Below are 27640 nucleotides of genomic sequence, written 5' to 3' on the forward strand. Positions count from 1 at the left end.
AAATCCTCTGTACTCAATTTGATACTAGTAGTCTTAAGTAGGCAGCCGTGGATCTGCTGGTCCTTCAAATATTTCACATTAAAAGCCTTGTTGACAAAAATAAATGGAAACAGGGACTACAAAGGGCTCAGTGGATTTACTTTGAAATGGATGGAGAACATGTATTTGTGACACATGCAACAAATTGAGGCATGGAGGAGCTGTTCAGCAGAGATGAGAGCTCTTGCTGCCAAAATGTGACAGGTCTGCCTGCAATTACAAGCAGGGGGCCGTACTTGTTCTCAAAATCACAGAGAAGGGTCTATTTGCAGCCACGCTCAAACACAACCCTTGAGAAAAATGTCCTGGACATACATGCCGACTGGGAAAAGATGCCCACTAACCTTAAAGTTAATTCTAAACCTAAGCCAACACAATATATATCTAAGATATTAAATAAGGTATGATATACTAAGAAAAAATATATTAAACAAAATAATGATAATACACTAGAAATAAAGATTATATACACTAAAATGTGTCACATGTACAAGAAGAGAATAACTATCAATACAATAGTTTTAGAAAGTCATTTAAACTAGATAAGTGGACTGTGTATAACCTAATATATACATTTTAGTTTTGAAATGTGCAACTACATTGGTACTGAAAGTAAATGCAAATGCAGCACACTTATAAACAGAGGTTCAGTGGACATCTATAGTTCACATTGTTTATGTGACAGTGGTATTTACAGTACAATGACCCACTGAAGGTGAAGTTATATAGCTGAATGGTGTGTGGTATAAGGCAAAAAGACAGAGAGGATCAGGGAGTTAGCCAAAGCTCATGGTCCTGCACCGCTCCCCAAGTCCCCAACAGTTGGAAACTATTCTAACAGGACACTAATACAGACATTTGTTAAATCTATCCGCCCTTAAGCTCATCAGGGCCTGGTTCTGGACTGCCCCTTGGTTGTGGGTGGGACCAGGGTCTGGGGATCATTACCATGTTTACGCAGTGATGGCCTGGACACAGGTCCTGCCTCATTTGCGGGGCTGTGTTCATCAGGGAACTACTTCAGGGCCCATCCACACTGAAACACGTTTAAGTGAATAAGCATACTTTATTGTGGGAGAGGTGTTCTGTCCACATGGAGACAGTGTAGACAAAGAATACGATACTTTTTTTAAATGGTGATCTCATATTCCCAGCCTTCTCTCTGCTGTCATTTATTATCTTGTGTTTGGAGATTGTTTGACAGTTTTACCTTTAACTGCTGTCAATGAAAATTAAAGGTCACATAGAGTGGTCCTGTTGCACATAAATGTTAGTTATGGAGGTCTACTTACATATATTAACTTGTTTTTATGGTCAAAAACCTCCTAGTTGCTGTAAAAGAGCAAAACAATTTTTTTTTACCCAGCTCTAGTTGTTAATGATTACTGTAGAAAATGTACCAATACAGATGAAGTTCAGTTTAATGTTGTTTATGTTTTGTTTTGTCGTGTATGTAAAAGATGAAGATATATATAAAAGATATAAAAGATTAATTTATATACATATACAGATGTAGTATATTCATACGTATTTATGTATATACATGTATATAAATTAATCTTTTCTTTTCTGTATTTGGTGACTCAAAGGTGCAGAGATCAGCAGTGATGAACTTTCTCCTCTGACATACACAACAGTAAAACGATTGAATTCTTGTTAACTCAGTGGCCATTAGTAGAACTGATTAATACTACAAAGTAAATTATAGATAGTGTTTATGTGAAGGGTGACCTCTGTTGGTGTATGTTGAAGTTGTAATGGGACCCCTCAGTTGTGCTGTGAGGAGGCTCCAGAAAACAGCTGCTTTTGTTAGTTCACACCAATCTACAACCATTGTGTTCTATAACAAAGGCCCATGCAACTAACTTAGAACATTTTAATTTCAGTGTGGCCATGAATTATTCATGAATGTGCAAGAGGAGGAAGAAAACAACAAAAAGTAAGACAAAATGTGTTACACCAAGGTTTGGGTTTTTTTCAGGACCCTTTGTTCTGGGGCCTCCAGAGTCCTTTCCAGTTCAGGGTGTATGTTGTAGGCTTGTGTCTTAAAAGGCCTTATACAGAATATCTTATAGAGTTCATTTAGCTTGTAAATAAAAATATATAAATATAAATCTGCAGAACTCAATGTTCAATTAATCTATTACTATTATCTTGTGTGAGTAAGAGCTGGTTTGTCCATAGATCGAACCAAGTATGTCACATAAGGTCATGTGACTCATATGACAGTGGACTTAATTAAACCATAATCATTGCCATTAAAAGCCTTTTTCTAATTATATGAAAACTAAATTATTATATATAGTAATTATAATGTTCGATTACTGTCTACAATGATATGTTTAGTTTTTTATATGATGTGTTTCATATTTTTATTATTTAGTTTGTAATGTAGATGTGTACAATAGTATTATAACAATAATAATAATAATAATAATAACAATATGCTGTTTTATCAGAAGGAAAATCAAATAAATAATTGAAAAAATTATAATGCTGAAAAAGTGAATACATCTATAAGACACTAAAGACCCAGAAATAATTTAATTTAATTCATTATAATGGGTGTGTGGAAAGTATTATTTTGAAATTGACGTAGAAATACTTTATATTAAAATTTGTGTATTTACGTTTTTATTTTATTGTTGGTTGTTTTAAATTAAACTAAGCAATAATCATCATCACCATCTTCATCACCATCATCATCATCAACATCATCATCATCATCATCATCGTCATCATCAACATCATCATGGTCAGTTCAGAATAGCATTGAAACTGCTGACATTGAGGGGCTGCAGTTGCAATAGCGTCAACTGAGCACAAGATGGCGCTGCTGTAAAAACCATGACGAAGTGAGAGTTGTTTTGAGGCTGTGGTTATCATGTTTGTTCAGACAGAGAAATGTGCCACAGGTTTCCCTTTCTTTCCTCCAGCCTCATTATCAGAGGGAGAGTGTGTTTGTTATTACAGCACTGTGGAAGCCCTGAGGAATGACAAAAGAAAGAAAGGAAGAAGGAAGGAATGAAAAATAATAATAAAACCCTGAATCCAAACATGGATTATTGGATTTAAAAAAGGAAGTTGCTTCATCAATAATGTTTTACCATGTGATTTATGTCAATTTCTTGTCAGTTCTGTCGGGCAGAGGAGTACAGCTACACTAATGCAGGCAACCAAAAACAATGTTGTCTACTGTGAAAAATGTGAAGACAAAGTCAAATAAGCAACTATAAGCATTGAGCAGCATCAACTTCAGCCATGAAAATGCCATTTTATGTAAAATAAAGCATCTTAAACAACAACACAAAAAACCCCAACACATTTCAAAGCAATACAACTTAGTTTCAAAATTGGCAATTAAAAGCACATTTTTATTTATATTTCATGATCTTTCAAAGCCCACATGCAGTACTGTCACGGCCCACTAGGGGCCGCTGCCCACACTTTGTAAATCACTGATGTAAAGACAGGATAGTAGTAGAGATTAGAGAGGGTAAGGGCCAAGGCAATGTGTATATAATATATACACATTGCCTTGGCCCTTACCCTTTGTCATATATAATATTATTATGTATGAATATATATATATATATATATGTATCCAATGACAATGATGATAATGCATTGCCTAGCCCCTGACCCTAAAACCTACCTTAATTACCAAAGGGCCCATGAAGTTGTGAGAACCAGACAAAATGTCCTTAGGACAGTGTTGTTAGGACACTCCTCTGACTTCCATTCATGCGGACAGCCTAACCAAAAGTCTTATCTTTAACCCTTTAACGCAGAGCGGATCCAAGACTTTGCACAAGTGCAATTTGCATGACTATAATTACGTGACTGTGCCATCAGAAAAATTACAACAGTTTCTGAAAGGTGATAAGTTGTGAGTCAAAAATAAATGTGTGGTTATTACGGTAATTTCACTTGCGCTGTTGCAGGAAGCGAATCAGCATCTTTGCCACCAGAGAGAAGATGTTTTATACTGTTCAAAGCAACATCTTTACAACTTCAACGTTTTTTCGAAATAAAACTTTTTGTTTTTCTTCATTTTAAATTGTAATTGTAAATAACTGCCAGATACTGGAAGATATTCTGGAAAAATGAGCAAAATCCCTCACTCACAGGACATTGTGAGCTGTGCTGTGTTAGTACTGTGAGGTGATAAGTCACTGGTGATGCTGATATCCTGTTTTAAACAAGAGTAATACTCAGTACAATGTGGACATAATAAATATTATACATGAAATCGATTTTAATGGCTCAAACATTTTTTTTTAAATAAAATCAACCTGTTTATTATCTCAGCTGGGATGTGTATGTGAGTGTGTGTGTGTTTGATGTCAGGCGTGTGACAGACCCACGCATTAAGGCTAAATGACGTCAGCAGTGGGTCCAGTCCAGTCAGTAGAAAGTCAGCATCCTCCTCCTCCTCCCTCTGTTGCTGCTGCTGCTGCTGCTGCTGCTGTTGCTGCTGCTGCTGCTGCCTCTTGGTCTCAGGTAAGATTTCCTCACCGCAGCGCGCACTGCTCCATATTCCAACTTATCCACTGAGTTATACTGACAGGATTTCAGTTTTTCCGTGTCTCGTCTTGTTCTCCTGTGCAGGAAGAGTTGTTTTTTTTTTCTTTGCTGTCTCTGGTCTTTTTGGAGGACTATCATGGGGAGATTAGATGAGCTCCGGCAGTTTAACTTGCTGAAATGGCTCAGGGAGGAGAGACAGTCGAGGAAACTGATTCTCTTCATTGTTTTCGTGGCGCTGCTCCTGGACAACATGCTGCTCACTGTGGTCGGTAGGTGCAAACTCTCACCTCTCTTTTTGTTTGTCTGTTGGTTGCTTTGTTTTGTTGTGATTTTTTTTTTTTTTTCAAAACCCGCGCAACAGGTTGTCAACTGGGTCCAACATGCTCAGCGCACAGCAACTCAGCGCAATCAAGTATCTAATAAATGTAATGGATGACCCAGCACTGATGAGTTTTGACTCACTAAATGATTACAATGACATTTGAAATCCAACATATACGTTTTCTGTCATGATATCCTGACACAAATAACTATGATCCACGTTGCGTTCTGTCTGCACACAGATACACATTCTTTAAGTGAAAAATAATTTTATAAGATCATAGTAGGTCATGAGGATGCAGCTCTCACATTAAAAAAATAAGTCACTCATGTTAAATATTTATGTTTTTCTCTCCATTCATGATTATCACGGCAATACAAATTCACCACAATGAGCTGATGGTCAAAGCTGAGCATTAATGTCATTGTGTAAAACACTCAGATAGTTGTGAATTTTTATTATGGGGATAATTAATATAAACTTCAATATTTCATGTGAATGAAGATTAGGGTTATTGGACTGTAGGTGTGTGAGTGAATGGTTGTTGCCCTCCGATGGACTGATACATATTTAAATTCAAAAATATGGCGACGGTGCCAATCCCAGCTGACATAGACACCCTGGACAGGTCGCCAGTCGCAGGGACACATGGAGACAAACAGCCATTCATTCACACACTCACACTTATGGGGAAATTTATACTGTTCAATTGACCTTTTTGGGAGGACGCCAGAGAATCCACAGACAATCTGCTCACACACAGGGAGAAAACACAAACTCTACACAGAAAGACCCGGACTGGGAACTGAACCAGCAACCTTCTAGCCACGCAAGCATCTATTGTTATTCTTAGAGTGCCTGCTCTGCATGGCAAAACAAACATCTGTTATAATTGTCCGGGCTTCTTCTTCCTATAATATTCTCTTCCCTACTTGGGACTTTTCTCCATACTACGGTTTTAAAAAAAATCACAGTTTAAGTTTTGTACTTTTTTGAATGTTTTCAGATTTGATAATGAGTGTGAGCCGAGGTTCATGGAAATAATCACAGAAATCTTTTACATAAAATCAACCAGCTGCAAGTCTCTCTATATCTCAGTCTCTCTTTTGATTCCACAAAAATACTACTTTGTCTAAATAAGTCATAACGGTTCAATCCACCCAAATTGGCAGCAAGAAGCAGTCCCTGTGTTCCTTCAACTGTGCACACAAGGGCGAGTGAAGCACGAGTGTCTATGCATTCGGTGAACGGATTATCTTCCCCTTTTCACTTATAACAGAGATTTTTCAGGTCTCTACCTCGTGTTACGGTTACTGTTATGGCTGTGCTGATTGTTAGGATGAGGGAAAGGGACAGGGTTAGGGAATACAGCGCATCGTCACGTGACCACAGCTCCGTGACCAATATGACGTGTGAAAGCGTACAAAAACACTGTGCATTACCTTTCCTAGCTTTCAGTACCAATCTTTGATGAGAATAGGCTGGTTCCTTGCACTCAGATCTCTTCCTGCAAGTTGGCCAGCCTCTGCCCCCTTAGTTGTGTGTTTTCCTTTGACTTGGTCTTGTTTATTTTTGTAAATAAAGTAGTTCCTCCTTTTTTCTGAAGACAATCTAGATTTCCTCTCATTTCTGGGTTCAGCCAGTTTATCTTCTATAATCATCACAAACCTAATGTACTTCCTGCAGCAGTAGGAGAGATACAATGCCACTATTGTTCAACTAGATTAGACGCAATGTTAGTGAGGTTAGGTTTAAAAAATACTTGGCTAAGCGGAGAGTTACAATGACAATACGAGTATGTTGTGTGATATCAAAGCCTTGTCGCAGCTATTGCCAGGTTGCTGTTTTTTATGCGACAGCTAGGGACACCTATCTTAAAAAAACTTTACGGACAGGACTTTATGGGACGTAACGGGAGTGGAGGACAGGCTCCTTCTGGTAGATCTGTGATTCAGTTTGTGTTGGATTGGTTCCTCAAACTACGTGGTGTTGTGAATGAAATAGAGAACTTCTGCTGGCTGACAAGTTCTTGTTGTCTTTGCAAGGAAAAGGTCAATCTTCACAGGAGTGATCCCAGCTGGAGAAAGACCCAGAGCAAAGTGAGCCCTCCACATTTTTACCTGAGCATCTCCCCTTTTGCATTCCTCCAATAGACAAAGGAGTCTGGCGTTCCCAACCATTTTTTTACACTGTAGGTATCGGGGAGCCGACCCCCCCGGGATGTTGTAGGACGGTGTCAGTTCAGGCTATACATCCGAATTACACAACATACACTACACAAAAGGACCTGGTATTCTGTGTTGGGCAGGTATAGGGTGATGGGCAGTTGTAGCTCTGAGATAGAGAAATTGAATTTACCATTACAGTGGCAACCTTAAGTCCCTGTGGTGGAGGAGGAGGACAAGCGCAGGCAAGGCTCTCCAATAAGTCCAGCCAAGTCATAAGATATTTTTACCGGTCACTTTAAATCCTTAAATGATAATAAATATTCAATTGCATTTAATTTTTATTCATTTTTAATTAATATTCAGTCCAAAAAAGCTGAACAAATAATCCACACCGTGGATACACACATCAAGCAGAATATGAAGAATATGTTACTTTTTCTCCGTAGTAACAAAAACATCTGACAGTAGCTACATATGAACAATGAATAGTGGAATATGAGTGGGTCACAGACGCGGTCCTAACCCTCCTGTCCATAGCTCTTTAACGCGCTGTCAGCACCACCCGGATTTTTCCATCCTCCGTCCTCAGCCAGGAAAACTCCCGCTCCCACTGAACTCTGTACTCCCGCCTCACCTCCGTGCTGCTGCTTCCTCGCTCCGCCGAGGCCAAGGGCCGAGTTTGTCCTTCATCTTCATCTGCATCTATCCCTCTTTTTTCACCTCTTTTATCAACATCGTTATTGGGCTTCTTAAAGAAACTTCTGACACTCAACTGCCGTGACATTTTTCTTCTTTTCTACTTTTCGTCTTCTACAAGAGCCAATTACTTTAATATGCTCTTCGCCACCAAGTGGTCAGGGGTGTGAATTGCAACCTGTCAAAATGACGGATGGCCCTCAGATTTTTCCGTCGCCATTTTAAAAAAAAACGGTCAATGACGGAAAATATTCGGTTAACGCGACCCCTGGTTTACATATCCTTTACTTTATCGTTTGACAGTGTTTGTGTGTGACACCTGCTGCTATATATTGAGGTTTATGAGTTTAGGGCTGCAATTATTGTTCAATTAATTGATCGGTTTGAGTGTTTTTTAATAATTAAAACCATTTTGTGTGATTTTTCAGCTTCTTAACTTTGTATTGTGCTCTACAGGAGGTTTGTCTCATCAGACTTTGAAACAATATCGAGAACAAATAGAATATGTAGATGTTGAACTCCTGGTTGAAAAAGCAGTTTTTATTCTGTCATCACAAGGTTGATCTCTTAATCGAGCTTAGCAACTGTCAACATTAGGTAAATCATGAGGTTGGATTAAAAACCGGTTTACAGGTTAGATCTGTCCCATGGGCTCTTTTTTCAAGAAAGAGAAGTGTTTGGTTATCGTTTTGTACCTAGTATCTCTGCTACATGTCCCTCTCTCTCTCTCTTTCTCTCTCTCCCTTTAATCTGTTGACATTAACACATTTCAAAGTGGTAGAACAAACATTTACCTCTTGGCTTAAAAAGGGTGAATAATTTAATCTTTTGGACACATTTCAGTTGATATTTACCTCCCCCGGGGGACGAGATAATATCTCCTCAACCAAGTTTATGCTCCCAGACTACTTTAAAGTGTAATTAAACCACCTCATCTGCAGTTAACTCCACCCAATGCCTGATTGGAAAATGACAAAAGAAGTTACCTGAGGGAGGGTAAAAGTGAGGGAAAGCACGGAGCGTTTAGGGGGCATGGTCTGCTTGTGAAATCTAAACCCAAGTTGCAGCTGTCTAACAAGGTGCTGCTCACACCGCTGCTGCATTTAAAAAGGGGGAGGAGTCTGAGACAATGAGTCTCACACTGATTGGACAAGAGAGTGATGTAAGAGTGAATCAGTGAGGCGAACATGGTCTAAAATAGTAATTACACAATTTGAATGCAGAAGAACCAGAGAGACAGTAGATACACCAATTTCAATGTATAATTTCAATACATCCTTAAATTTAAGTTTGCCACATTGAATTAACATATAACTCATAATGTATTCAAACAAGGGCAATGCTACTCAGCAGGGTGGTGAGGGGCTGGAGCCAATCCCAACTGATATATGGCAAAAGATGGGGTTACACCCATTCCATCACAGTGCCAACATACAGACAATGGCCGCGTTTCCCAGATTCGAGGACTTAAGAAGGCTCTTAAGAAGGAATGGCTTAGAAGGAGCGCTAAGATACGGGTGTTTCCCAGATGTGTTCTTAACTGCCTTCTTAGGAGAACCGTAAGATCAAGCTGAAACTGCTGAAACTGAATCAATCGATGCCAGGCAAATCGATCACCCACCGCTTTATCAGCGCATAAGTCACACACAGCGCCCCGTGGTCTCCCCACACAGGTGCAATTAGGCTCAGGGGCGCCTGCAGGAATTAATGCTATGGTACGCACGCCCATCAACGTTACACAGCCCTATAAAGGCTAAGTTACCTTTAGATTTGTTCTAGCGTGCCGTTAACGTATGGCGTTTTGACAAGCACACCAGTTGTCTACCTTGTTATTGCCCATCTGGAATAACTCCTCTAGCTTTACTGCGTCCATCCTCCATCCTTTCTATTGTCGTTGTTTATAAGAACTTGCGATATCCATGATGAGTACTGAGTTAGTGGATTAGCTTCACATTATGTGCTGATAACCATATATATATATATATATATAAAATAAAAAGAAAAGAAAAGAAAAAATAATAAAAAAGAAAACAACAAGTAGCCTAGTTGCGCGTCTCTCCCACTCAAACAAAGTGCTTGCACGTGGATATAGCATTAAGTTCATTTTGATAACGTGTGTGTGTGCCATCAGGTGTATCCAAGTAGTAATCAAGCCCATTAGCGCATATATACCCCCGTGAATATTGGCACACACATGTGAGAATGGAAGAAATCGGCAGCAAAAAACCAAGCGGGCCCCGTCGTTTACCGCGGAGGAGATGGGCGTGTTGGTGGACGAGGTGTGGCAGCACCGTGAAGTTTTATTTGGTGAAACTAAAGGAAAGAAAAGCTGCCACACTCCGGAACACAGACGCCTTGCTGAGGCCGGTGCCGTCCCACACCACCTCCAGGAAGCTCCCCACTGCGTAAAAACGCAGAGCAGCCAGGAGCTGCACCTCCGGGCTGAGGGCAAAATTGCAGCGGGTTGCTCTCTGGATGTGTGGAGTCACCAGAGTGATCAGCTGTCGGATCGTCGCACGGGGCAGCCGGTACTTCTCCTGGACAGCCTGCTCTGACAGCACGAGTGGGGAGAAGTGCTGACGCACGTATGCGTTTAAATAAACTGTCTGGCTCCGCGCTCGGCGACGCTGTTGATTAGCAGCGAGAATGTGCTGTATTGCAGCCATGGTTTCTCACACATGCAGACTTTGGCAACGCCTTTATATAGAGTAGCAGGTGAAGCCTCTCTGGATTAGGTTCAGCTGTGTTCAATTACATCTGTTTTCTTGATATCTGTGAAATGCCACAGGGTTGTTGTTTTTTTTTATGTGTAGTACTATAAACTCATAAACGTGTAATTCGCAACAACAGTTTTTTCTTCTCTACTATTAGCCTATGTTTCTTGCGCCAGTGGTCCACAGCTATGAGCGCATTTCAACATTGAACATTGTTTTATTATTTCAAAAAGTGGAGGATATAAATTTCCCTGATGCGGCTTGATCACTGTAGCCTAGAAATCTAGACGCCCCTAGTGGCAGGCTATGATCACTGAACATTTGATCGCTAAGAAGGCTGTTAAGAGGGGGTCAGCTCGATCTTACGTTTCCTTCTTAGTGAAAGATCTTCTTAAGCTAAGAGTAACTCTGGGAAACATGTTCTTCTTTCACATCATTCTTAAGAGCGCTCCAAAGAAGATCTTAGCGTTAAGAGCTTCTTGGTCTGTGCCATAAAACTTCATGTTCAAAAATCCAAACTATCCCTTTAACTTAAAACAAAAAAAAAGCTTAGATCAGGCCCAAAAAATCAAGCCCGACCCAAGCCTGTGCACGTTGTGTCCGAGCCCTGCCCGACACATTAACTGTAATTACGAGCCTGAGCCTGATTTAAACCTGACAATTTTTTAAATACGTGAGCCATAATTGTACACGTACCTCCCCACAGCGGGAGCTTGTTGTACCTGCTGCCACAGTCTAATTTACAACAATAACAGAGCCACTGAGATCCGCTTCCATTATGTTGCTAATGACGATACGCTTCCTGGTTTTTAAATGATGCGTTCATGGCCGCAGGTTTTTACACCTTCACACAATATGACGTGCTATAACATACGACACAAACACAACGAGGGAGAAAAAACACAAATGCTTGATCAAGGGCCCGAACCGAGGATAGTGACGGGAAATATCGGCCCTGGCTAACTCTTCTAGGTGAGAACCTCACTGGAAGACCACAGTATGTGCAACTGCAGCACTGTGTGTCGGAGAGGTTGGTCATGATCATCAGCCATGACGCTTGCTACCGGCCACCAGGAGATCACATTTCAATGCTAAACGTGCACTAGAACGTGACTAGAGCGTGATTAGAATATACACTAGGACATGATTAGAACGTGATTAGATTGTGGATTAGGGCTGCAACTAACGATTATTTTAATAATCGATTAATCGGTCGATTATTTTTCCGATTAATCGATGAATCGGTTAAAAAAAGAAACATTTGTAATTGCCACATCTTTATTCAAAACCGGAACATTTCAAATTCACAGTGCAGACTAAAGTGTAAAAACAACTGGTTATTGCTCCAACGTCTAAAAAAAATCAAAACTTACTAGAATGACACAAAAAAACATACAATGTATGATATACATACATTTACAGGTTAAAGTAAACATGTATTTTTTTTATACTAATTTAAGTATATTTGATATGTTGATTTTGACCCTGTCTGACAGCCTAAACTGTATGTGCTTATACACACACACACACCCACCCAATGCCTATCCATGTTGTACAGTACATTTGGTTTGTAATTCTTGTTTTAAACAAGGGTTTTGTGCTATTTTAATTTTAATCTTTTTTTTTGCACTCTTTTTCCTGCTCTTTGATTTATTTGTATTTAAATTTTTTAATTTTCATTATTCGATGGAGAGTGACGTGTGTTCATGTGTTCACGTTTACGTCAGCAGTGTGTCTATTTAGATAAAGAAAAGATTATGGAAAATCAATTTCAGTTATTTGCTCAAAGTAAGACTTAGTGAAAATAATGTGTCACACTCACACCCACACACGTTTGCAGTATGTGTTTGCGCAAAGGATCAATTTTGTCTTCAATGTCCTCTCTGAGCTTATCCACACATGTTCAAACATACATGGTGTATTAGTATTGTTTGTCACAGAATAATTCATGTTTGTCACTGTAGGCACATTAATAATATTATTTTTAAACACTCACACTCTCAAGTTCTCATGGCAGCTTGAGAGTTTGCGCTGCGGTCCGCAAATTTCCACTGATTAAATTAAAAAAAATTTTTTTTTGTTTTGGAGAGATGTGGCCAGCAGTATTTTTTTTTTTTTTACCAAAGTGTTTTTAAAGGGATACTTCACTGATTTGCATGTGGCTTTGTGTTGCTAGAATAGGGGTAGTATATTTTAGAAAATGTGTTTCCCTCCCGCAGTTTTTCACTGAGCTGTAATAAATCCGTTTTCCCTTTTCCAATAGAGCCCCCACACACGTGACAAACCGCGTCAGATGACGCAAAAAGGTGTGTCACGTGTGTAGGGGCTCATTAGTTTCAGTGTTTAAACTACAACTCTAGTTCTGCACTTTTTTGACTCACCCACAGGGGGACGAGACTTCCCAGAATGGACGAGACTTCATTCCCAGAATGTAAACACAGTGTCCGCCATCTTTGCTAAAAAGTTGCTACTGGCTCTCGCTCTCTTTAATTTGGCCTTGTAAACTGAGAAGATAATGACAGAATGTAGTTTTCAAACTGATGTGGCTGCGATGGAAAATGCCTGCTTTTTGACGGTGCCTGCGGCCGGAACCGAGTACCTGGCGAACGTTTTGTGCTCTAGCTAGCAACTCTGGCCGAGTGTAGCCAGAGCCAGGTCGCAGCGGAGCCGAGCTGCACGCACTTCGGCCTGGCACTGGCCGGATCTGGAACATCTCGGACGGACGGGCAACGGGGGTAGCGGGCGCCGGCCCGGTGGATGAAGGAAACGGGATAAACAGCAGCCTCCGTATAAAGTGAGTATTTTGTTTTATATTTATTTTTACCACCATATTTATCCATGTTTATATGTTACGCCAGCTGAGCTAACGTTAGCAAATTTACAGTTCATTTACATGTAAGAACAGCTACTTCGATTCGCTAACGCTATAATTATTGTTTAACAGACAGTCATATCACCTAACACCTTACCATCACTTCGTGAAGTGGATCCAAAGACTGGGGAAAGACGATCGTCTTGTTTTACCTGCCTGTGTTCAGAAGAACATACGCATCACATGAAAACAGTACAGTGTCTATGAAGACTGTTGATAATAAGTCTGTCTTTTTATGACTATTAATATTAAAAATGTAAATTCATATATGTTGTGGTTTATTTTCTAGCCCTTAGTGTTCCTCCATTACAGTATTATTAGATGAAAAGTGAGGGAAAGGGTTGATAAACACTTCAGAATTAGAGCTACTTTGTGTACTGATGACAACTACATCATTTTTATTGCGTAAATCTAACTTGTCTAGGATAATAATATAACAAAATCAGTAAATATTCAGCTTCCTTCCACAAGTCTTTACATTACACAGGTGTACAAATGCATGCAGGGTGTGAAGGTGAAAAAATAACTTTATTATTCACAAAGGAAAATGTTTTACCATCATATTCAAGAGTACAAATTAAAATAAAAAAGGAGCCAAATCTAAAAGCATGTCTAACACAATATGCAAACAAAAAATAAATAATGAAACATGTAGAGTATGTACATGTAGGTATCAGAATCTGATGTGGGACAGCTGGAGTCACAGTGGTGAAGAGGAGCAGAGCTGGATGCTGTGAAGAGTTTCTCCAAGACTTGATTAATCCATGCTTCAACTGTAAAGGACAATGAATACAATCACATATAAAATATGAACCAAGATTTTACTTTTTTTCAGGAAAACAAACCTTTCAGCTAAATATACCAACTGGGTGAGCTGTGGACATTATACTGTTGTCTATATAGGCGTCTTGAACAAACATGAATAACAATAAACAATAACAATAAATGTAACCTGCAGGTCCGTTATGTATCCGCCAACTATGGCTTTTCCCCTCTGGGATTTGTGTCCGTGTGTCACGCTGTCTGCTAATGGACGCGTCTGTGTCTCTCGGGAGCAACAATGGCGTTGTGTGAAATCTCGCAGGAAGCGAGCGCTGTGCATTCTGGGAGTTGTTGTCTTTCGTGTACATGAGCGATAAAAACATGTTTCTGCTTTTCTCAGCCAAGAAGGCACTTGCTTCAAATATTATTTCACATTTATACTACATAGATGACCTAGTTTTAATAGATATCCATCTTCTCAACGGTGAAATATCCCTTTAAGTCATGGGCCAGTGGGGCTGGCATTGAACCCTTCCCAGGCCTTGGGCTCTCTGCTGGAGCTGCAGTCTGTCTGTGTAGCCGAGGAACCTTGAACTCTGGAGCCAGAGGCTCTCGGGCAGAGAACTTGATCTATGAAAGGACCCTTAACAAACCTGGATACCTAATCCTGCAGACCTGGTTAGAGTTCAGGTTTTATTAACCCTTAGAACACAGAGCATTGCTGATGATTTTTCCATTATTAGGTTAAAATGTACAGTATATACTAGGGGTGCAACGTTACAGGTAACCCACGGTACGGTATGTACCTCAGTTTTTGGGCCTCGGTATGTTTTGTGCGTAAAGAAAACTACTTTTTTTCCCCAAAAATTATATATTTATTTTGTTTGTCAGCAAAAACTGCATTTAGCAGTTAACAAAACACAATACTTACAAATGGTAAAGACAAAGTTTAAAGACTTTTTACTTTTTATTATTTGTCATTGTGTATTGTATGTTTTGGGTAACATCTACTGCACATCTGTCCGTCCAGGAAGTGGATCCCTCACCTGTGGTTCTCCCTAAGGTTTCTACCCTTTTCCCTGTTACAAGGGTTTTTTCCCTGGTAGTTTTTTCTTACCCTGGTCGAAGGTCTAAGGACAGAGGATGTTACCAACCCTGTGAAGTCTCGTGAGACAAACTATGTTTTGTAAACTATGGGCTATACAAATTGATTGATTGATGATGATTGATAAATTGCCTCTCAGCCTTCACTACTTGAATACAATATACAGCAGTATAAAATATATATAAAGAATAAAAATGTGTAAAACTGTTTGAAAAAAACACTTTCAAATGGTATAAAGTGCCACTTAGCTTTGACTGCTTGTATACAATATACAGCAGTATAATATATACATAAAGAACTAGAAAGGCACTTGGAGAGCGCAAACCTCCGCCAAAATACACCCTACCGGCGCGCAACATGTACGGATCACGCCGCCAAAATTTAATCAGTTGTTCCTGGTCCCATTACGGACATGTCCTCCAAATCCATCAGTGAGTTTTCGAGTTGTGTCGGTCACTAACAGACAGACAAATAAACAAACAAACGCCGGAGAAAACATATACCTCCTGGTGGAGGTCAATAAAAAAGTATACAACTGTAACAAAAAACGCTTTCAAATGGTAAAATGCCAACTATCCGTGGTCAGTGCAAGGGGTTGTGTCTGAGCCAAATCATTTTCAAGGGCTTTGCGTGTTTTGTCATAGAGATTGGGAATTACAACTTCGCTGAAATGGGTACGACAGGGCACAACACAACGTGGGAAAAACCCTAACCCTTTATCTGAATTGGGACTTAAATACAAATTAAATGTATACATGTATTATTATTATTTTAATTTTTAGTATTTGTATTATTATAGAGGCACATTACTTTATGTGTACCTAAGTCTGTTAATGGGGCGAGTGTGTGTGTGTGTGTGTGCGCTTGTTTTTAAGTGGCTTAGCTTGACTCAACATTAGCCGTCAGCTTGCAGAAAAGGACGCCAAATCACCTGTTTCTGTAGAAGTCTTCTACAAAAGAAACACAGCAGCGCGCCGCCGCGACTGTTTCGCTGAGGACGTGAATCCGTTGCAGTTCTGTGTTCGCGAATCAGCACGAGCTGTGAACGTGATTCACGTCCTCCTCCGTGACAGTTCTCTGTGTCAGTACATTCGCAAATCATGAGTGAGTCAGTGAGTGACAGCGCAAACGAATCACATCCTCCAGGAGTGAGTGAGAGCAGCAGACAGTTCTTCTTACTAGTCCCTCCCCGCTCGGCGCACGTTAGCTGGCGTAGTTTACCGAAGATTCTTGAGTGAGTGACGGCGTCGGTGAACGACTACACGAGTGATTCACAGAACGTGGCAGTTCCACTCCCGGCCGCCACGCTCGCTGCTGAGCTCAACTGAACTAAGAAAGGAACGAATCAGTTCATGAAGTGATCCCATTCAATTCGTTCACTCAAAAGATCAGTTCTTTCTTTCTCAACACTACCTTCAACTAGCTCCTTTTTATTCCACCCTGTGTTGTATTATTTTAATTTTTACTTTATTTTAAAGTTAAAACTATTTTTTTAAATTTTTACTTCAGACTTTCCCTTTCCCCTATATTGTTGTTGATTTGATTTGTTGTTTTTGACTTTTATTTTACTTTTATTGTGAAGCACCTTGAGCTGCAATCCTGGTATGAAAGGTGTAGCTATACAAATAAAGTGTATTAGTATTATTATTATTATTATTGTTATTAGCACTTTATTTTATCCAAGTGTTGTATCATTGAAAAATTTGTAAATATTTGTATATTTAATAATATTTACAAAATATGTAAATATTTTTCTAAAAATCTCTCCTCTCTCTCTCTCTGCCTCTCTCTGTCTCTCTCTCTCTCCCCCTGACAGTTCCCATCATTCCCAGCTACCTGTACAATCTGGACGAGACAACGGAAATGAACAATACCATGACACAGCAGGACCCTCCTGGATCCTTCCACAGCATTGTGTCCTTATATGACAACTCTGTGAGAGTGCCTGTTTCCAACGCCACAGCCAGGCCCACCACTCTGGTCCCTACAAACCCACCTGTTGCAGCACTGCCACAGAACTCCTCTGACTGTCCCCGGTCTAACAAAAGGCTGCTCAATGAGAACGTCAAAGTGGGATTGTTGTTTGCATCCAAGGCCACAGTACAGCTCATCACCAACCCCTTTATAGGACCACTTACTAACAGGTAGGTGGATGTTGTCTCTTTGTTGTAGTGATGGGATCGGCAGTTCATTTGAGTGTACTGAATCCCTAGAATCAGTTCATTAAAATTATTCGTTCAAAAGATTCGCTCACTAAATCGTTCAGTGCTTAGCAGGAGCCCAGTGCCCTGCCACGTGACTCACGTCCTCCCTGAGTGCAGTACGTTCGCGGGTCAGTCAGTGAGTGGCTGCACTCACCTGCCCTAACTCCTCCTCCTCCTCCTCCCAAATTTTGATAGAAAAGTACAGTTTAATTGCAAAACAGCATTATAATAATGATGATGATAATACAACAACAATAATACTTAAATAAAAATTAAAAGTATAAATGTATTGTGGAAATAATGTGGAGGATAAAGGGGTAGAAGATGGATGAAAGAATGAATGATCGGAGGGCCACATCCAGCTTCAGAATAATGGGTGTGTGTGTCAGGAAAGGCATCAGCCTAAAAATATCTGCCAAAGCCAATATGTGGATGATCCGCTGTGGCGATCCATAGAGAGGGAGAAACATACAAATACAAACAACATAATATGAAAGGGGGTGTTTCACAGTTTTGCTTCATCATTCACCTCTACAGAGCTCATTTTAGCCTCGTTTCTGCTTGGGTCTTCAAGAATGAATCATAGTTATAGATTCATGCTGCATTTGAGAAGTCTAAGAATTATCTTTGCTTATGATGAACCATGGTGAAGTTACTAGCCAGGAGTGCGTGTCCACAGGACACGCGAAAGATCACAAAACCACAAAATGACCTATTACAAATTATGTGAAAAGCTTTTCTTGTATAAAAAGTATTACTGTGAAATTGTGAATTGTTGCGTCAGGTCTTTTGTGTAGAAATCTGACTTGAAGAACCAATTAGAAGTTGTTACTGTATTCTTGTGCACCTCTCTGACTAAAAATAATCATATATGTTAATCTCAGGCCACATCCAACATAGATGGGGCGAGGGGGGTGGGGTGCATGTCTGACTGAAACAGAGCAGAATTCCTGATCATGTGTTTGCATGAGTGTGCATGTTCAGCCTTGGTCTGTGTTGGAGAGCAAATGAACCAGCATAAAACATAAATAAATTATGTCAGGTGCCCTAATTTATTTATAAACATTTGTAACATTTATAGTAGTCTGTAGTATATTGTAGTTTTGCACTTAATTTGCTTTGGTATAGTCTATCTGTTGTTGAATTTGACATTTTGCAAATATTTGGTTCTGTATTTCGTTCTGTAGCAGCTAAAAAACATAGATTTTCTATATGGACTTTGCTTTGGGAAATTGAGCAAGTTCACAAATGTAGATTTTCAGCTTGAAAAGGCTGAACAAAGGTGATGAAAAACCAGCAAACATATTCATGAGATGAAGTAGATGATCAGTGAGAACACCTGTTCAGCAGGTGGAACACTGTCAGAGCCCTGTTAAATCAACCATCCCTTTAATAGCAGAATATTTCTGTTGTTAGTTTGGCTCTGCGCGACCAATTAAGGCACATTTTATATAATCTTGTGCAAGCAGATTAAAACCTTACACACTTCACCACACTGTATGTCTATCATGTATATTACAGTAAGTAGAACAGAGTTTGAGATATACATTAAGGAAAGCGGGAGAAGTGTCAACATCAGTGCCGTTCACCTCAATACTAAAGTGTCTCAAATGAGCACTCACTCTAGATACGATGTCATTGAGGCAAAGAACTCAGTCCTATTAGTGGGTCTTAGTCACCTTCTCTCCTGACAGAGGACAATACAAGTGAAGTCATGCATGAAGCATTTCTCCGTGGGATCACAGCAGCTCAGATGCTGCTGACAGGTTTTAGGCTGTTATTGAAAAAAGATGAAAAAAGAGAAACAGCTTTTGTGTTTGTGTGAGACCCTTATGTTCCAGCCATTCATTATCTATACTATACTGTATATGCTTTGATGATGTACTCCTTCAGTCAGTTTAGTTTGCTTTATTTGCACATTTTAGTAAAGTAAAATATATATAAAAGAAAAGAGAGAAAATGAAACAGAAAGTATATCTTAAATACAAAACAAAAACATGATGAAATGATGTGATATAATCTTTAGTCATTACAGCATTTTTGAGTTTTGCGTAATTGTGCATCTTGGTAAGTTCAAGTATCTATTACATTATGTGGCTTCACAGTATTTACTGAATATTGACCTTTTGATTTTTGGTATAGGTTATTGATTTGTCGAGTTAAATATTTCGGTACCTGATCATTTTAAGAATTGTACGCATGTATTTCAACTTCAGAGTATATCATTGAAAAGTATAATTAACAAAAAAAAAAAAGGATAGTACTTTAAACTTCTAAAAAAGTGGAGCAGTTGCATCATTCAGAGAAAAAAAACACGTTTGTGCAGTAGTAGTATTATTGTATGGAGAAATGTGGGTTAAGTGCTGGCCCATACAATATCACATTCATACCTGATATCAACATCTATCCTGAATGATCTGATCAAAAGTGGACAGCACTAAATTCAGGGTTTTCACATCTTACAACACAAATCACATTCAGATCAAATAATTGCATATAGAATGCATATGTCACTCCCTCTGTAGTTTCACAGTGAACTGCATAATTTTTTTTACACTTTTGTTTTATTTCATGTAACAGCAGTGTTAATAAAGCGCATTTTTTCTCTCTCTATACCAGTCACTTAAAAAGATGAGCAATCAACCACATCTATCTTGTTAGACTCGGTAAAAACACCCATTTTTCCAAATTTGACATCCAGATGTTTTTTGACACCGAAAGTGTGGGGAAGTGACCTCCGATCACAAGTGGTCACATGTGAGAATCATATTAATGCCAGGTCTGAAAAGTCATACTCTACTCACTCCTCTCCTTCCCAAGTGCATCAGGGAACTACGGCAGGCTTTACAGACCAAAAATGGATGTTGTGTAAGTTATTGTCCTTTCTTGTTGCTGTAGATGCATTGTGTCACAGGATGGCAGCATCCATAAAGTACATAAAAGACATCTAATGCCATGTTTCCACTGAGTGGAACAGTTCGGTGCAGATCCTTCTGTCTTCGGAGTGTGATTTCTCTATTTCAGTTCAACTAGATTCTAACCAGGAACCCTCCTGGTGTGAGGCACCAATGCCACCCTCTAATTTTTTCTTTGGAGTTATTTGTTGATACCAATTTACGTAGCCATAGAAACATCATCATTTAACGCTGCAGTGCATAGCTTTTGGTGACTTTTGTAGTTGTCAGTGTTCAGTGACGAGACATTTTTATATATCCTCCATGCTGTTTGTGTGTATGCAGCAGTGGAGCAGGCTGAGCGAATCAACAAGCTTTATCACATCAAACTGCTGAAGGTTCAGTAGAATTCAGCCTTTTTTTGTTGCTTTTTTTCAGTCGTTTCCATCTGTTTGCCATGAAACAAATCACTTCCTGTGGGAAAACACTGTAGCAGACATTTGTTTATATTCTAAGTCTTTATAAGTCTTAAATAATAATGTCATTATTTCATTATTTCTGCAGATATCAAAGCAATAACATGATGCCAATAGTACCAATGTTTTTCTCTGCTCTGTGTCTCTTCAGAATAGGATACCAAATTCCCATATTTGCTGGTTTCTGTATAATGTTCCTCTCCACTATCAGTAAGTTCCAGCCAACATGTTTTCTGTTGTCAGAAAATCACAATGCTATCACCACGCCTGACGTTTCTCTGTTTATATTTTTGTTGTTCTCACTGTTGTGAAGTGTTTGCCTTCTCATCGAGCTACGCTCTGCTGTTTCTGGCCAGATCGTTTCAAGGCGTGGGCTCATCCTGCTCATCTGTGGCTGGTAAGACTTTGTTTTTATTTCACTTTTTTAGCATATTTTAGTATTTGCCAATTTAACCTGCTAGTTATAAGAAGTGCTGTCTTAAGGCAGATTTCCACTGGGCACGTTACAGCCGCAGCTGATCGCTTCCATTCTAATCAATGTGAGCATTTCCACCGGATGTGCTGCGGCGCCGCAGCGCTATCGGTTTTTGCCATTGCTAAGTCGCGCCAAGCTCAACAGAGCAGATCGCACCAGACAGCAAGTCAGACACAGAATCAAAGTAAAACACTTCCGCCCCCCCCTTTCAAAATAAAACACAATACGCAGGTCATATAGCCTGTCACAAATTCACATCAACATACGTCGTAACCGGTGCTACCAGGTCAACAGTCAATTAATCAGAGCGTCTCGGAGAGTCATAATGTACGATGAGAGACTGATTGTTGAAGTGGAGAAACATAAAATAATTTTCTGACACCAGATCAACAGTTCTTCAACGTCGGAGAATGAAAGAAGCTGTGTTGTTGTTGTTTCCTTTATACACTTGGTCTATCGCGGGATCTTGCCAACTCGCGTCCGCTCAGGATTATCGCGTGATCTTTTGTGAATACGTTGGCTCCCAAGGCACCGCTGCGCTGCTGTAACGCTCCTGGTGGGGATAGACGCCGTGCAGAGAACGAAGCAAAACCGTGCCGCTGACGTGCCGCGGCTGTAAAGCGTCCAGTGGAAATCCGCCTTTACAGACTATTCTCTTGCAGTGAGGGAGGTGTTAAAGAGACACTAAAATATCTTTAAATTAGCTTTAATGTGCTCCCACATGGCCATTTCAATATTACTTTCATTATTAATGGCTTGATTACTTTTTGGTTAAATACTTCTTTTGACTGTAACATGGACTGGTAACCAGTGTCCAGGATTTAGTGGCATCTAGTGGTGAAGATGCAGGTTGCAACTGCAACTTTTTTACTGAGATTTATTTGGATCACAGTTTCATGATTTGATCGCCAGAGATCTATCATTGATTAACTAGTAAAATAAATGATGTGCAAATGTAAAAGCATTTTTTTCCCCGATATCCAAGTGATTTAGTAATTTTGACCAATAGTACGTACACTGAGTATAATAACAATAATAATGATATAATAATAACTATAATAATCATGATAACTATCACAATAATAATACATTTTAATTAAAAAGCACCTTTCTGGACACTCAAGGACTGTGCATTAAAATCATAGGACATTAAATAATGTAATAATAATAGATATATGAAATGATAGGAAAATTAATACAGTTTATAGAGGGACATGCAGTTGTCTATAGGTTGTAAAAGTCTTTAAACAGCTGAGTTTTGGAGGGTGTGACATCATGCTGCTCTTTCTAACACCATCTGGGGTTAGTTCCAGCTCCTTGTGTGACCCTCAGAAAGGACAAGCTGTTGATGAATGGAGGATGAGGATAGTATAGTATAGTGGTAGTTGTAGTATTTGAGCTGTGGTGTTGAAGTTCTGGAATCAGCGATACCTGTAAAATAAGAGCAAAAGGAGAGAGAGAGGGAGAGAGAGAGAGAGAGAGAGAGAGAGAGAGGGAGGGAGAAAGAGAGAGATTGTTATTTGGTTTCCCTGAGCCAGCTCTAACTATAAGCTTTAAAGAGTTGAACTTTAAATGTACTGTATGTAGAGTGTCTGCCTCCTGGACCCAAAGAGGAGAGGAGCTTGGTAGCTGAACACTCTGCCTCCCATTCTACTCTTAGATACTCCATCTTCAGAGCAGAGTAAGGAATAATCATGTCTTTGACTTACTTACCGGATCACTAAGTGAGTGAGTGTGCGGAGGAGGATTTAAAATTGTATTCTAAATTTCACAGGGAGCTGTAAAGAGCTCAGCACTGGAGTGATCTGAAGCTTAGCTAAGGAGAGGGTGAGTTTGACATTAAATCAGAGTAAAAGGCAGTTCATCAATTGCACAGTGGGAGGTTCTTGTGACCAGAACAACAGATTAGATCCAGGATGTGAGTGACAGGGACTGAGCGTCAATCAGCTGTACAGGACAGGAACTATTGTACGGTGTTGTATGGATCCCTTGAATCAATATAGCTAATGTTGCTGTGCTGTATCAGTAAGGCGTGTGTACAACTGTGGCATTTCAGGAATGGGAATGCTTGCTAGTGTGTACACAAATGACGAGGAGCGAGGTCGCGCCATTGGGATCGCTCTCGGAGGGCTGGCACTGGGAGTGTTGGGTATGTATACACACACACACATAACACACACACACACCCCCCCCCCCCACACACACACACACAGAACATACATACATAATAAAAGCCAAATATTTTTGTAAAGGTGAAACTCTACATAACGAACATAATAACTGACTAACATTGTCCTTGATTGTCTTACATTTAAATCTAAAGTATTTCCATCTGACTGGAACAACCTGCTCTTCCCAATTAGGACTATTATCTCTTTTTCCACATCTTCAGTGTACCATGTTAATATAATCAGGCACTGTTTCTAATTGTATTGTTTTTCTTTTTTATTAATATTGTCTGTTAATTGACGTTGTCTAATTTGTGCAGATGCATGTACACAGATAAACACGGCTGTGTGTATTCAAGGTTGAGAAGGGTTTTGCTATGTGTTTGCGTGAGTGCTGTGTATTCAGGTTTTTTACTGTATTGTTGGTTTTAGTACTTTGTCTGTTTATGTTGAGGATGATACAGCTCATCTCATCCCTCCAATACATTTCAAATATCTCTTGTATATAAGATAAGATAAGTCCTTTATTAGTCCCACAGTGCAGAAATGTACATTGTCACAGCAGCACAGCAAAGACTGAATGAATGAATGAATGAATAGTTTTATTTCGGTTACAATATAAAATACTTAAATTATGTGTCAATTGGCAAATATTACCATACAGACTTCCACTCAACATTTTCTCAAGACAGTAAAGGTAATATATAATAAACATGCATTTCCACATATGTTAAAGTACAATATAGAAAAATATTAACTATAAGACTATAAATATTCAAATAGAATGTACACTATAGACAGTGTTGGGGGTAGCGAGTTACAAAGTAACAGATTACAGTAACGATATTACTTTTTTGGGTAACGAAGTAAAGTAAAAAAAATGCATTACGCTAAAAATAACCGTAACTACACTACTTTACTTGACTATAGTAACGTGCTTTTCTGCGTTACCCATGCCATGTTTGCCTGTGTAAAGTTCCGATCCGGTTAAATTATGTGTGTGCATGCTGTTGCTTGTGTGTGTGCTTGCCTGGGCACTGCTGTCATGGAGATCGATTTGAGTGACGTAGCTGCTGGTGCGAAGGAGGGAAATGGAGATGGATATGTGACGCCAGAGATTTACAGGCTTTTAGTCAGCAGGGCGTCCTCCCATTTCCCCCGGTAACCAGTTAGAGGTTTAGGTTAGAGTCGGTCCAAGATCAGTTTGGAACACCAATAAAACGATTCCAACAAGATGTGAGTACACGGTGGAACAGCACCTATTCAACGCTGGGAAGTCTCTTTGCTCAAAAGTGAAACTTGGTTGCAAACAGCACAGATTATGAACTCCCCGTGACAGAACTCTCTTCTCTCTCTTTGAGCAGTTAACTAAAGAGATCAGCTCATCTGATGCATCTGTTATTCCCTTGATTACAGCGCTAAAGGTCTTCTACACAAAGATTGAGACCACAGAGTGAAAACAATAAAAAGTGCACTCTTGAGAATCTGTCAACACGTTTTACTAAGATCTACTCTGATCCCCTGTATTTCATCGCGACTGTACTCGATCCTCGTCATAAAGATCATTATGGATGTGTCATATATGGATGTGTGGATAAAACTGAGCATAAATGATCCAGTCTGTGTTTGATCATATGGTTTTACATGCCATCATGTATACTATACATTATACAATAAACACCATATACCACCATCTGTCCATGTAGCTACACGGTAAATGAAGAAACAGGAAAGTAAAGTAATAAGTGGTGAAGTTACTTTTCAAATCCAGTAACTAGTAAAGTAATCTCATTACAATTTACAGCAGTAACGAGTAACTAGTAACTAATTACTTCTTTTGAGTAACTACCCCAACACTGACTATAGAGCAGTGGTGTCAAACTCATTGTAAGCCTATAAAGAACAAGAACTCCAATGTTTTCCCTTTGTTTTACTTTTAATTAATCATTTCACAAAACTTATTATGAAAAACCTGAAAATGTTAAAAAAAATTAACATTTTCATGCTTAAATTTACCATTTACACATGTATCTACAAAGGTACAAAACATTTAGTCACAGGTATCTGGAACTCATCATTCTAGTATTTCACATATGATTAGAACATGTCAAGATATAGAAATTATTTTACTACACATCAATCAATCAATCAATCAAATTTTATTGATATAGCCCACAGTTTACAAAACATAGTTTGTCTCATGGGACTTCAGAGGGTTGGTAACATCATCTGTCCTTGGACCTTCGACCAGGGTAAGGAAAAACTTCCAGGGAAAAAACCCTTTTAACATTTTTTGGGATCCAAGTTGTTTTTAATGCACTACAGACATCAGAAATAGACACATGTTTAAAATTTAAAGCACAATTAACAGGGGGACGGCTTACTACAGTAGGATTGTTATTTAAAACAGTGTTTTTAAAATCACAATTTAAAGAATCAAACAAGTACCCTGCTGTGATAAAATGTTCATTAAAACAATTTAGCATGGCACATTTATCAGTCAGGTGTACAGAGTCTGACCAAAAAAGGTGGTAGTTCATTAGATGACGCAGCACAAGAAAAACCTCTCTTTATTGCGAAGCTGACGAAACATTGTCCAGTCAGCCTCTTTCTTTGTTTTCCGTGCTCTGACCCAGGCATTATCTCTTTCTTTGAGGAGGTTTCCAATATCAGTGAAAAACCAGGGATTATTTCCCCCCTTAATTACGTAATGGAACATGTTTATTTATCAGCTTCAAGAATTTGGAGTGAAAAAAACTCCATGCCAACTCAACATCTTCAAAGAGGGAGATTCATTTCCACTAGACATTATGAATGTCTAAAAAAACGCTTCTCCACAGTTCTGAGATTTTGCGCGACCTCCTGATTCTGGAGGACTCCGGATCTATGGCTCGGATTTTGCTGTTTTCCACTAACAGGCAGTAGGGGGCAGTGTAGAAAGCCCCCAATACATTTAACTGTCACAATGACCGAAGCTGTAAAATAAGGGCACACATTTTGAGCTAAATGTTGCCTTGTTTCATGCATCCTTCCTAGTTGGCAGCCCCTCCTGATTAAACATCTGTAAAAGTGATTCTTTGCCAGTCAATCATGCACTGTGAACAGCAACTGAAAAGACTTACAATTACAAACCGTGTGCCGATGTAATACATACCAGAGTAATCCGAGGATCAACATGTAATCGTTTGTTGTAGAAAATATAAGTATATAAGTAAATATTTGATTTTGAAGCAGGTATAACATTTATTGCCGCGGATGAAGATACTCTATATATGTTCTGTAATGTTGACATCTCCACCACTCATCCACCTATTTGGCTTCTACAGTTGGGCCTCCATTCGGCAGTGTGATGTATGATTTTGTTGGGAAGACGGCACCTTTCCTTATTCTGGCGTTCCTGGCTGTGTTTGATGGAGGTACAGTGACTCTTACACCATAACTAAATGACTTTGCACACCAGAGAAATAGAAGTCAGCATCGAGTGAACATGAGCTGGTGTTTAGTCATTTAACTGAATAAAAGATCAATAACTCAAAGTACTTATTTGCTTAGTTTATTATATCGTACTGAGAAAAATGACTCTTGTCTGATTCAGTCACCGTTTCACTACTTCAGGATGGACAGTTAGAACTGGAACTTCTGATGTCTGGTGTGCAAATGCCTTAAGACAAGTCTTTGTAGAACTATTGTAAATGTGTGTGCCTGTGTGTGTGTGTGTGTGTAATAGAGACACATTTTTCCGACTTTATCAAGGAATAATACCTATTCATGTAATTGTAACAGAATGACATTGAATGTGTCTTCTCAGCTCTGCAGCTCTTTGTTCTTCAGCCCACCAAGGTTGAACCAGAGGTGAGTGTGTTTGACGTGATCATTAATTTCCTTCACTCCTTCATTCACTGAAGAGTAACTACATAACTAATCACAACATATCTAAAGGCACTGTACATAGACACGATTATAGAGAGCAGAGAAACCCAACAATTCACACAATGAGCAAACACGTGGCATCAGTGGAAAGAAAAAAAACTACCTTTTAACAGAAGAAGAACTCTCTGACAGATTCAGAACCAGACTCGAAGATCATCTGCCTCAACTGGTTTGGGTGAAAGGAAAAATGGGGGACGGACGAGAGGTGGGGTACAGAAAGGGGGAAGAGAAAGGACAAGAGGGAGATGAGGTAGAGACAGAAGAAAGAGACCCGGTGCTGATATACAA

The 27640-nt window shown here is 39.4% G+C and overlaps 1 protein-coding gene across 1 annotated transcript in view; it reads left to right on the forward strand.

Moving 5' to 3' along the window:
• Positions 1 to 4702: 4702 nt before the first annotated feature.
• slc18a2 (solute carrier family 18 member 2) overlaps positions 4703 to 27640 on the forward strand; it is a gene marked incomplete at both ends in the record, with an annotated part of 42508 nt that continues 19570 nt past the window's right edge. Inside the window, 7 exons of the mRNA XM_083898190.1 lie at positions 4703 to 4835; positions 17022 to 17349; positions 20931 to 20989; positions 21093 to 21176; positions 23311 to 23403; positions 26749 to 26838; positions 27231 to 27274. Coding sequence (XP_083754316.1) covers positions 4703 to 4835; positions 17022 to 17349; positions 20931 to 20989; positions 21093 to 21176; positions 23311 to 23403; positions 26749 to 26838; positions 27231 to 27274 — 831 coding nt within the window. The remainder of the gene's footprint in view (positions 4836 to 17021; positions 17350 to 20930; positions 20990 to 21092; positions 21177 to 23310; positions 23404 to 26748; positions 26839 to 27230; positions 27275 to 27640) is intronic.

Source organism: Microchirus variegatus (genome assembly GCF_963457635.1).
Source record: "Microchirus variegatus genome assembly, chromosome: 11".
In the NCBI taxonomy this organism is placed as follows: Eukaryota; Metazoa; Chordata; class Actinopteri; order Pleuronectiformes; family Soleidae; genus Microchirus; species Microchirus variegatus.